General features: G+C 41.0%; 1 protein-coding gene across 4 annotated transcripts in view; it reads right to left on the reverse strand.

The window, feature by feature from the left end:
- The window catches only part of LOC119183234 (glutaredoxin 3), a 58,334-nt gene that overhangs the window by 23,235 nt on the left and 21,642 nt on the right, over positions 1 to 13,457 (reverse strand). For all 4 annotated transcript variants that reach the window (XM_075877083.1, XM_075877079.1, XM_075877081.1 and 1 more), the window contains exons 8-9: positions 7,358 to 7,468; positions 6,174 to 6,306 (exon numbers count right to left, since the gene is read on the reverse strand). In XM_075877083.1, the coding sequence (XP_075733198.1) occupies positions 6,174 to 6,306; positions 7,358 to 7,468 (244 nt within the window). The remainder of the gene's footprint in view (positions 1 to 6,173; positions 6,307 to 7,357; positions 7,469 to 13,457) is intronic.

The raw sequence follows: 13,457 nt of genomic DNA on the forward strand, positions 1-13,457 counted from the left end.
ACTGTCCAGATTCTTGGTGTTACCAAAATGCGGAACCCACAAAATGAGGGTAGCCTACTTCAAGGCATTTATAATTTGCTAGCACCTGTGTTCAAAGCTTTGCTACCAATTTATTTATTTATTTATTTATTTATTTATTGGTACCCTCAGGGCTTACAAGAAGCATTGTAGAGGGGAGGGGCTGAAGTAAATGAAAACACTATAAGGAATACACAGAAAAAGTGGCACTAAGAGATAGAGCACAAAAGGAAACAAACTAGATAAGTTTATACATGAACTAACAAAAGAAAATAGGACGAAAAAATACACTTTGACGTCGCAATCACAGTGAATGTCAGTGCATGTTGCACAAAAAATAATCGACTGATGCCTTTTCAATACACATGTTCAAAAAAAAAAAAAAAAAAAAAAAATAAAATACACATGTTCAAAAAAAAAAAAAAAATGATACATGAAAAAGCAAATTTTATCGAGTTACACACACAAAAAGAAAACATCAGTGCAAGGAAAAAAAAAAAAAAAAAAAAAAAAAAAAATTTGTTGAGATCAAGACCTGTACAGAGATAGGTGGTAAAGAAGTAAATTGCAGTTTCAGTGTGTTGTAAATGCATTTGTGAACGTGATGCAGCTTTATAGCGTGTTCGTTAATGCTTTCCGGAAACGGTCAGGGTCTCTGATTGCGACTAGTGACGCAGGCAGGTGATTCCATTCATAAGATGTTTTTGGCAAGAATGAATATGAGTAGGTGACTGTGCGCTGTGATGGTACGTGAACTTTGAAAGGGTGGTCGACACGTGGGGAGATATAGGATGCGGATGTGATGTATCGGGACTTCAACTCATTGTTATGATAATATATTTTATGAAAAAGGCAAAGACGGGATAACCTCCTACGAGAAGAAAGAAGGGGAATGCCAAGTGTTCGTTTCATGTCAGTGACACTGGCAGTTCGATGGTAGTTGTGAAGGATGAAACGGACCGCTCGATTTTGCACATTTTCAATTATGTTTGTCAGACTAGCATGACCAGGATCCCATATGGAGCATGCGTATTCAAGGTTAGACCTAACATAAGTAATGTACAGCTGTTGCTTTAACTTCGGGGGAGCTAAGGAAAAATTACGTTTTAAATAACCAAGCATGCGGTTAGCTTTCGATGTAATGTATTCTATGTGTCTTTTCCATGAGAGATTGTTAGTAATATGCACACCAAGATATTTATAGGATATTACTTGATCAAGTGAAGTATTATTCAGTAAATAATTAGGGCATGCTGAAATACTACGGGAAATTCTCATTGTTTTGCATTTAGACGTGTTAAGGTCCATAACCCAGAGCTTACACCATGTCGAAATGTTATTAAGATCATTCTGCAGTGTTAGGGTATCATTAGGGCCTTCAATCTTGCGATATAAAACACAATCATCGGCAAATAAACAGATGGAACTTGTGATTTGGTTAGGAAGATCATTGATGTATATTAAAAAAAGTAATGGTGCTAAAACAGAGCCCTGAGGTACGCCTGAGTCAACCGGTACTTCAGGAGAGTTTTTATCATTAATGCTGACATATTGCGTTCGGTTGGATAGAAACTCTCGAATCCAATTGAAAACCAGGGGATCAATGCTTAACTGGCTGAGTTTAAATAAGAGTAAGCGGTGACTGACGCGGTCAAAAGCCTTGGCGAAATCTAAAAATATGCAGTCTACTGTAAAACCATTGTCTAGAAATGCGTGAAGATCATTGCAAAATGTTGCTAGCTGTGTTTCGCATGAGAATGTCTTACGAAACCCATGCTGACTACTATGAAAGAACTTATTCGATTCTAAAAAATTGACCAGATGGGAGAAAATGACGTGTTCGAATATCTTACAAGGAATTGAAGTCAGGGAAATGGGTCTATAGTTTTGAGGGTTGTGTGTGTCACCGGATTTATGAAGTGGTATCACCTTGCCTGTTTTCCAGTCTTTAGGTAAGGAACTACTGTTCAGTGATTTCGTGAAAATAAGGTTTAGTAGGATGGAACTATATTCGGCGGTAGCCTGCAAAAATTTCGACGTGATGCCATCAATACCGCACGAGGACGATCTCTTTAAATTGTTAATGATGGAGCGGATACCAGACGAGTCAAGTAAAATGGGTTCCATGGGAACGTAGCTAGGCGCAGTGAAACGTGGACAGATGTCAGGGTGAGTAGCACAAAATGAACGGGCAAAAACAGTGTTAAGTGTGGAAGCGCACTGGCTGCTTGGGATTGACTCGCCAGATTTATCAGTAAGAGCTATAGTTAGATTATCCCGGTTTCTCACGACATTCCAAAAGCGTTTTGGGTTGCTTTGGAGCAATGACGGAAGTGTATTATTATAAAATTTAAACTTAGTTTCTTTTAATGCACTGGAGTATGCTTTAATGCACTGGAGTATGCACTGGAGTATGCTTTAATGCACTGGAGTATGAGCGCCTTTATGAGCATTGCAAAACATCAAGAAAAAACTGCCTGTTAGGATCAGTTTTTCCAATTTTCTCGAAAAAGTAAGTTTACGACTGTTCGATTTTTGAGTCCTCGATTTCTCTGCAGCTAGGGCAGGTACAACAATAATTCTTTTTGCAATAGATACCTGTACGTGTGTAGAATGCAAGTACAGGAGCAGAACTTCAATTCAATTTCAATTATTTACTCATCAAAATTGTAACACAATTCCAACTGCTTTTGAAAATGGAAAGTTCATTTTTTTATAACCAAGAAAGGCCAGAAAACAAAAAGAAAAAACTCTTGCATGCTTTCAATTTCAAATCATTAGTCTACGTTGCCATATTTTAAACATCACTTTTTGTTATGCACTCTTTTTTCTATGGAGGCCTTAGCAATAGGGTATGAACTTAAGTTATCGTTGGAACAGGACAAGCTACAGGAAAAGTAATTATATATTTGAAATCAGCAGAAAAAACTGCATAGGCCTCTGCAGTTTGATCAAGATCACGGAAGAAATGAACAAAAAAAATGTCTAAGATGAGTATGCCCCCTTAAGTCATGTCATGTCAGTTCCAAATCGAAACAAGCAGTGCAGCAGCGGGACATTGTGAAGTGAACATACACAGCACTGACTACAATGCCACACTGTTGCACTGTTTTTTCTGCTTCACTATGCTCAAAACAACCCAGTTCGGCACTCTACTGCCACAGTCGATCCCGCATATATCGAACTCAGATATATATAATTATTGGCTATATCGAATGGTTGAGAAATCCCCTTGAACTTCCCATGCAAAAGTATGGAACCGGTGCACCCGAATATTGAACTCCCGCACAGCGGGACATTCGCTATATCAAACGCTGCGCTGCACCGAAGGGCAGAAAGTGCATTTTTCCTAGCAAATATTGATTCATTTTCGGTCACGTTATAACCAGTTCCTGATCCCATTACACATGCAGGTGACAAAAAGGCGGTGTTATTCTATTGCGCTGATTTGGATTGTTGCGCGGCACTTGCGAGTGCCCCGTCATGTTTGATGCGCGATCTGCAGGTCTTAATGTGTAGGCATAGTGTTTTTCAAACGACTGATTAACGAGGACACCAAAATGAGAATGTGAAGTGACTCAGTGATCTCGTTGCAAAGCTTGCATTTCCTTCCTTGTTTGTTAGTGCACAATGGCATGCGAGCCTGAAAAGCCTGGTCTTTGAGATAAGCAACCTTGTGACGTATTTTTAGTGTTTTCGGTTTTGAAATGCATCTCTCGGAGCCTACGCTTTTTTTAGCTTTTCCAATCAAAGCAGCTGAAGTAAGTGGCTGCCAGCTACAAAGCCACGAGTGGCATTGAAATCTCCAACATGTTGACAATGGGAACTCAGCTTTGTCTTTCGCGCCTTATGGACTTGTGTACTTCTTGCCTTGTTCTTGATTAATCCTCATTCGGGAGTTGAACAGAATATTAATAAGCATGTAGCGATAAAAATTATGACAAGCACTTGGAGCGACGTAACATCATAAAGTAACATCATAAACTTTCCTTGCGGGCTAGGTGATGACTTCGGGTGCGTCATGACTGCTGACAACGACGTATGGTGCCTCAGGGAATTCTGCGACTTATCAGCGTTTCGAGGCACCATCAGGGGTGCAACAGCAGAAATACAATTTCGAGAAATTTTTGGAGCAGCAAAATGTTACTCTTGGAGCACTAACATTTAAATTTGTAGCAGTATAAAAAAGAAGGCTTACATTTAGAAAAAAAATATGCATAAACTATTCAACATCAACTAAACTGTGCAGTGTGAACATGAGCACTACTATTTCAATGAGAGTGGTATTTTGACCCCCCCCCCCCACTGAGCAAAGAATCATAAAGTGCATATTAGCACTTGCTGTGCCTGTCAAATGATTTGTCAGACTCTTCTAGTTTAAATATGTAATTGCCAAACTCGTGACCTTGAAATCTGAGGTATTTGTATAATCGAGGAGTACAAAAAAAAGCTGGTGCACATTTAGTTTGTTTTTTATCAAAGTAAGAATATGATACAGTGTTCCAAATGATTGTCAGTAGCTTATTTATACTTAAGTGATTATACTGGTACTCAGAATTGGGCGGCGTACAAATGCACGAGTAACTGAACAAAATGTGCAGTGTCCCCGTGACTAGTGCTAACAGACCCTTCTAACGGCGAATTCCATAGAAATAGCAGAAGCACTTAAAAAGCATGCTGAAAGTGCTCTCTTCAGAGCTGGTGTATTTTATTTGTCGAACAGGAGCAGGAGCACTGTCATCCATTGGTGGAGCGAGAGTGCTTTTGCTGTGCCGAGAGCAGCCAGGAGCAGTTTGTAGTGCTGTCATTTGAAAGGCAGAGTACCACGAGTCATGTGGCCCTTGAACATCACAGTTTCCAAATTTTTCTTTAGCCAGCGAGCGCGGCGGCAATGGTAGCAACAATGTGTAGTTTGACACCACTGTTTTGTATGGGTGGCTATGATGACAGCAGGACGTCTGCCGAATGGGTCATTGCACAAGCATACTAGGTATTAGGATAATGAAGAACATGTAGCTGACCGATTTCACGCATATTTTGCTGCTGCCTCACAAAAAATATGCCGGAACTTGGAATGATTCAGTCACATGGTCCCCCACTCATCACCCCCTTCCTTCATCTGCTCTCCGGGAGCACGCCGCATTGCAGTGACAGGTTGAGTGGCCCTGCTCTCAGTGCTCTGCCCCCACTTCTCACTGCCCTGCCCCTCTACTCCTGTTCTCTCAATAGAATTCACCATAAATCTCAGTATGCTTTTCCACATGGCACCAATGTACTGCAGCGAAGGCAGCTTATGGAGCATCCTCTGCATGGGTTGGAATCTCCAAGCCAAGCAATTTTCTAACCGCTACACCCCTCCCCCTCCCTCCCACACACAAACACTTCCCACCCTTTCTCCTTTCACAGTGGGGTAAGGTGCCACTTCGGCTCTAATGCAAGGCGTGTTCTGCCAGATAAAGTAACAACGGCGCGTGCCCATTGGCCTGGCGACTGTACCGGAAATCTATTGCCAGGACCGTGGCTGGGACGACACAAATTCAAGACAAAAAAAAAAGTTTTATGCATTATTGCTAAGACATTTAACGTGCCATAATACCGTAAATGTAGCGCAAAAAAAACACTGATAAGGAAGGGTGCACCACAAGCGCTTACTCTCAACTTAAAGCTTTAATGCTTGAACCGAAAATATATAACACTTATAATAGGTGCCCAACAAAATCCCGTGCATGTGCATCGTGGGCAAAACAAAAGGCACTAATACGAACCAAGAACACACATCCTGCACCCCCCTCCCCACTGGACTACCCCCTTTCAATAAGTAGCGCGACTTCCTTTTCCGATAAGGCCAAAGAAGGATTGCTAACACACATGGGAGCCCTCGCGTTAATGTAGTAGGCCTCGACAAGTTCTCGTGTCGTGTGATCGCGGCACATATTACACATACTTTGTATTTCGAATTATTGATATTTCGAACTATTTTGTGATCCCCTTCGAGTTCGATATATCTGGGGTCGAATGTATTAGGTTCACCACCCACTTTGAATGAGCATTTTCAAAAGAGCCCCTTTTCCCCTCATTTAACGTCACATATTTTTGAAAAGTACAAGCAAAATTACACCATGTGAAATGGGGTACAAGACAATTGTTTTGCATACCTTGATTATATCGAGGCCACCAATAAGTGTTCCTTTTACGTACACCTGTGGGTATGTTGGCCAGTTAGAGTACTGCTTGAGACTCTGTCGTACCTCTTCATCTGTCAGAATGTCAAAGCTGCCAAAAGTGACTCTGGAATGGGTAGTAATCATCACATGAGATGGCTGAATCCAAGTCATGCTTTGACAATAAGATAAAATAAGCACAGTGACCAATGCCATCTTTGAGTAGTGCAATGGCCATATGGCAAAGATACTTCAAACATTTGCACAACTTGATCAACTTAAGTATATAGTTACTCAACAGCACCGCCACATAGTGGCCCTATTTCATTGCTGAATCAATAGATTGATATGTGGGGTTTAACGTCCTAAAACCACCATATGATTATGAGAGGCGCCATAGTAGAGGGCTCCGGAAATTTCGACCTCCTGGGGTTCTTTAATGTGCACCCAAATCTGAGCACACGGGCCTACATTTCCGCCTCCATCGGAAATGCAGCCGCCGCAGCCGGGATTCGAACCCGTGACCTGCGGGCCAGCAGCCTTAGCCACTAGACACCTTAGCCTTAGCCACTAGACCATCGCGGTGGGGCTGCTGAGTCAATAGACAAATGGTTTAAAGACCTGATAGTGATACCAAAAACGAAGGAGCCACAATTAAACCACAATGACAGGTGCAAGTACAGTGGACTCTTATTTAACGGAAGCTGAAAGGACCAGGAAAAAAAGTTACGTTTAACAGGAGTTCTGTTTACTAAGATATGAACAAGAGCACAGAATACAAGAACAAAACCAGTTTTGCGAGAAGCACCTGTTCTGTATATTATGCAGCAGTTCCATTTAACAGATTAATATTTACTGAGAGTCTACTGTATTTGCCTTATGCTCCTGCATAAGATTCATCGTTAAATAAATTAAAAACTTGAATCAAATCAGGAGCTATCGTTCAATAAAGATACTAAATAACAAAAATGGATGACCTGCTGCAACTCTTTCTTCGACATGAGCAAGAACAACAGACATTTTTCACAAATGTGACAGTCAGTCAATTTTTAAAAAAACTCAGAAAATCAAGTTTTCATTCATTATTCATAGGCTTTCAGCAGTTATGAGGACAATACTTCGAAGCAAGACAGAAAATATCATCCAAGACATTGAACAAAATATCAAGATTGCCGCACTTGTGCTTCTTGAAGATTTCCATCAAAGTTCGGCTGAAGCCGCACCGAGGAGCGTCAGGTGAGCCTTTCATGAAGACCATGATTGGTGCCTTGACAATGAGCTGCTGCAATCTGAAATAGTGTCCAGAGATCTCACTCATGCTCCTCAAACTACAGCACTTCAAACTGCAAAGGAATCAACTATCAGAACAACCTTCTCCATTTCTAAGAAACCTTTTGACCATACAAATTAGCACTTACTTACAGATATCCATAGGTCCATTTCATCGCTTTCAAGCGAAAGCTAGTACTGCTCTAGCTCTCATTTTAACAGCTATTTGAGCAATGACCTCGTGGACAAATATCCGCCATGCTTGTTGCTCCCACGTATACCACTATGTAATATGTCAAAGCACTGCTTCGGATAGGGAGGCGGGAGCGAAAGTAGTTCTCGTGCATAATAAACTCAGAATAAATGATGACTTATACAAGTGGGATGACGTCAGAGGCAAGCGCTATTTGTACTCAAGCAAATGTGATACTGGTAAAACGAAGCGAAGCAAACGTATCGTATCACCCAAGTCAAACTGATCTGATGGCTTATGCATCTCTTTGGAGACATAAAAAAAAATAGCTAATATTACTCTCGTTCAATGCTCGCAGTTTAGTGAACAAGACTACGCACCTTGAGTACTTATTGCTTTCAGATAATCCACACATAACCACAATAGCAGAAACATGGTTGCATAAAAATATTCAGATTGATTGTATTGTACTTCCGAATTACAACATATTTAGAAAAGACCAGGACTTGCATGGAGATGGGGTGTGTATAATTACTAAAAGTTCTCCTAATCCTTTATTGATTGATTATGAAGTACCAGAAACTCTCTGGTGTAGAATAACTTGCAAAAGTACTATTTTTCTTATTGGAGATGTATATCAACCACCCTCAAGCTTCCCCAAGTTCCTGAAGTCCTTGAAAAACTTTCTATGCACTCATGTAAATGGGAACACTAGGTTGGTAATGACTGGAGATTTCAATATCCCACATATAAACTGGAAAAGTCTTTTGCAGTGGTAAGGAACCAGTAAACGCCAAGAAAATGCCAGAAATTATGTTTACCAAAAATCTGAAACAAATAGTGCTTGAAGATACTAGAATTACGCTGATGTCTAAGTTGTTGCTAGACTTGGTGTTCCTATCAAATAATTTAAATGATTACAGGGTGATGATGGAATAGGGTACATCAGACCACGGGATTATCTGTCTTAATCTGCCTGTTCCAGCATTGCGACTTGTGAAGAGATATGTACCCGAAAAAGTTAGACTACGCTAATGCTGATGATACTTCAATTCTTGACTATTTGGAAATTCAGCTTGAAAATTTCGAGAGCACCTTTGGTTTAAAATCAGTCGAGGAGTTATGACAACAATGGAAATGTGATATAAGTTATTGCACAGACAATTATGTTCCATCGCACGTTAAAGGCAGTGAACACGGCGGCACCGCCGTGACAATGTCACCAACTTTCCCGTTCCTTGTGCAGGCTCTAGCTGGGTGCTTTTGGATCAGCGTTGCTGAAACTTTCACGGCAAATGGACACTGCCAGCCTGCATCACCTTTGCTTCTGCCAATTGACGTCCTAGGCGCAATCTTGGATGACGTTCTTCGGCGGCTGCCACACGTGGAGTATGGCTACAGCGCATCTTCTTCACACACCGTGACGTCACCAGCACATCCCAGACCCGCTGGCTTTCATGCTTTAAAAGGGACGCTCGCTTCTGCAAGCATCAGTGGACACGGCGGCACCGCCATGACAATGTTACCGACTTTCCCGTTCCTTGTGCAGGCTCTAGCTGGGTGCTTTTGGATTAGCGCTGCTGAAACTTTCGCGGCAAATGTACACTGCCAACCTGCATCGCTTTCGCTTCTGCCAAACGACGTCCTAGGCGCAATCTTGGATGACATTCTTCTGCGGCGGCTGCCACACGTGGAGTATGGCTACAGCACATCTTCTTCACGCACCGTGATGTCACCAGCACATCCCGGACCCGCTGGCTTTCATGCTTTAAAAGGGACGCTCGCTTCTGCAAGTATCAGTGGACACGACGGCACCGCAGTGACAATGTCACCGACTTTCCCGTTCCTTGTGCAGGTTGGTGATCGAAAATACTGTTTTCATAGTGATTACCTGTGCTTAGTGTGTTGCTGTGTCCACATACTCTTCTTTGTTGTTTATCTGAATGTTTTGCCGTTGCCAGCTTGCTAGTGTCACGTTCGGGTGATGTTGAAGAAAATCCCAGGCCTATCACTGAAGAAAAGCTTAACGAAATAATTAAAACACAAAAGGCGGTCCTGGAAAAAGTAACCAAAATAGAAAAAAAACCAAGCATCTTTTGAGGTTCGGGTAGAGGGCAGGCTTTCGGAAATAGAGGAAAGGCTAGAAATTCTGGGCGAAGCCCCACTCAGGCTTGCTAGCCTTAAGAAGTCTGCCAGTGAAGCCGAAACCTCAATAGCAACTGTTAGTCAAAAAGTCGATGAGTTCGTTACTAAGTCGTGCACCGACAGGAATGCCCTCCTCAAGCGACTTGACGATCTCGAATACCGCTCTCGGCGGAATAATCTTATTATCAGAGGGATAAAAGAAGACATGAATGAAACTGAAGATGTTTTACGTGAGAAGGTTAATGTCGACGTTTTTGATAAGCAGCTAAACCTTAAAATTAACTCAGTTGAACGAAGTCATCGCTTAGGAGCAAAACAGGGGGGCAAAGATAGGCCTTGTTCCTGAGAGTTTCAGATTTCAAAGATAAGACTAGTATCTTACGAAACTGCTTTAAACTGTGTGGTAAGAAGGTCAGCATAAACGAAGATTTTTCTAAACTAGTTGTTGAGATACGCAGAAGGCTGTGGGAGTCTAGTGCTGAGGAGAGAAAAACGGGGGCCAAGGTTAAGCTTACTTTTGACAAAATGAAAATAAATAATGTGGTGTACGGTTGGAACGGGACTAATATGAGGTACATATGTAAGACACCTCCCGAAACAACTGACAGGTGTCGTGATGGCGACTGACGGTGTCAGAGTAGTTTTAACTAGTTAAAGTTAATAAATATTATTGTCAGAAGTATTATGAATAAAATGGCAGATCTTGAGGCTGTGGTACAAGAACACGATCCAGACTTTTTAGTAATGACCGAAACATGGTTGAAGAAAGATGTACTGGATGCCGAGGTTGCTCCTCCCTGATACAAAATCGTGAGAAGAGACCGTGAAACAAAAGGAGGAGGTGTGGCCACTTTAATTAAAAATAATATATTAGTGTTCTTCTGCATGATATTGATGTCGAAGCTCTTTGGATTAAAACCACGCTCTGTAATCGCTCGGTATACATTGGTGCTATGTATAGACCTCTGAACTCCCCAGTGAATGCACTTGATAACTTAAGAAGCTTTGTGGATTCCCACCTGAAGCATGATGATAATATTATCCTTATAGGAGACTTTAATCTCCCTGGAATTAATTGGTCAACGCTGACTACAGAGGGAAGCGAAGTTATTAAAGGTGATCAGCTGCTAGAGCTCGCTTTCTGCTACGATCTGACTCAGGTCGTCTCATCTTGTATGCGTGCGGGTCCAACCGCTTCTTCAGTACTTGATTTGATGTTCTTATCTGGATCACTGCTCCCGTTTTTTGGTATGTGTGAAATTGAGGACGGTCTTTCCGATCATAAAATGGTTTTATTGTCTTTAGATCTGTATGTCAATGTCATGCACAATGATGAAAAACTTGTGATCCCAAATTTTAGTGCCGCAAACTACTTAGCCATACTAGAACATCTGGAGCAGTCATATTATTCATTTCTGGAAATGTACTGAACATCTCGTTCAACAGAAGAACTGTGGCGGTTTTTTCATTCTACGATAATGTTTTGGATCCTACAATTCATTCCCAAACGTCGTAAAAAATGTGAGAAAACGAAACCCTTGGATTACGCGCGATATAATACACGCTAAAAGAAAGCTTAAACGTAAGCGAAAGGTGTGCTCTGTCAATGCAAGCATTGAAAAAAAGAAGAACGTCCAGGTTTTAAGTAAAAGCCTCCGGCAAAGTGTGAAGAGTTCTAAAAATAAGTTTCATAACTGAATGTTGAAACAATTTCTGAAAGAATCCCCAGACAAATTTTGGAGGTACATGAATCCTTCGACCAGGCCGAGTAGTATGTCTAATCATAGAAGTAGCAAGGATCAGGCAGAGGCGTTTAATTCCTTCTTCTCGTGAGTTTTTACAATCGATGATGGTACTGTACCCAACATCAGCGATTCCTTAGATATGATTCCTATCCAGGATATAAGCATCACTGAAGAGGGCGTTCTAAACCTCTTGCTTCATATAAATACCAAAAAAAGCCCTGGTCCTGACAATATTCCCAATGAATTTCTTTGTAGATATGCCGAATGGTCATTGAAATTTTTGACATTAATTTTTCAATCATCCGTTAATAGTGGCTCTTTTCCCAGTGCTTGGAAACGTGCAAAAATTGTGGCCATACACAAAGGCGGTTCCGCATCTCACGCTAGCAACTACCAACCTATATCGCTTACAAGCACCTGTTCAAAAATATTAGAGCACATTGTATCAAAGCAATGGCTAACCTATCTCGATGAACATAATTTGTTTCCTGTCAGCATGGTTTTAGAAAAGGGTTATCCACCGTTACTCAGCTTATTGAGCTTGTACACAACTTATCTAGCACAGTTAATACCCGTGGTCAAACCGACGTAATATTTTTAGACTTCGCAAAGGCTTTCGATAAGGTGTTGCACAATAAGCTCTTACTTAAAATCGATAGTACCTTTAAAAATTCTGCCCTCACCCGGTGGTTCAGTTCCTATCTTGCACGCCAAGAACAATATGTCTAACTAGGGCACCACCAATATGGTTTATCGCCTGTGGTATCTGGGGTGCCCCAGGGTAGTGTCTTGGGGCCCCTCTTGTTCCTGGTGTTTATAAACGATCTGCCAAAAAATATTACTACCGAAATAAGAATGTTTGCCGACGATTGCATAATATACAAAAATGTACAGCCACCGAGCGACCAGGCCGAACTTAATCTTAACTTAGAGAGAATTAAAAAATGGTGCGATCAGTGGCAAATGCAGCTTAACCCAACAAAAACTGATTTTATGTCCACTTCTAGAAAAAAGAACATTCTTAGTTATCCGTACAGTATTAACGGTCACGAACTTACTCAGGCTAAGCAATATAAATACCTAGGTCTCATATTTACACACGACTTGCGTTGGAATCTTCATGTTGAGGAACTTTGTTCCAAAGCTAACAAGGTGTTATGGGGCCTGAGACGTAACCTCCACTGTGCCTCTCCCTTAGTTAAAACTTTAGCTTATAAAACTTTGCTAAGACCCATAATCGAATATGCTAAAGTAGTGTGGGATCCCTATACCAAACTAACTGTTTGAAACTAGACAAAATACAGCGACTTAGATCTAGGTTTATATTTAATAAATACCGTCGTTTCCATTCACCTACCAAATTATGCAAACTTGCAGAGCTCTTACCTCTACAAAAACGCACCTAATATGAAAGGCTGAAATTCCTTTTCATAATAGTTCATAATCACGTTAAAATAAGCTACGACAGGTACTTTGAAATCAAAACACAAGAAACGTCAAGACACAGACACAGTATGTACATACCACCCCCCAAAGTTCATAATGACTGTTTTAGGTACAGCTTCTTCCCCAGGGCGATTCAGCAGTAGAATTCGTTGCCAGATTCGGTTGTGAAAATCAAATCGCTTACTGACTTTTTAGAAGCAATAAAACATACAGTGCACTCTGATACCATGCGCTAAGATTGTGAATATGTGTGAATTACGTGCTTTGTAACTTGGCTATGATATTTATTATGTGTGTTGTTATGTGCAAAATATGATATGTATTTCGGCAGTGATGCTCTCTTTTCTTATTTTTCACTAACTTCTCTGTTTAAACTATATGCTTAGCCATTATGATATATTTGTTGTATGTGCTCTGAAATTATGTGTTCCAGTAGTGAAGGTTCTTTTTCTTATGTTTCTCTTATGCACATTTCTGTCT

This window comes from Rhipicephalus microplus, chromosome X (assembly GCF_043290135.1).
Source record: "Rhipicephalus microplus isolate Deutch F79 chromosome X, USDA_Rmic, whole genome shotgun sequence".
NCBI lineage: Eukaryota > Metazoa > Arthropoda > Arachnida > Ixodida > Ixodidae > Rhipicephalus > Rhipicephalus microplus.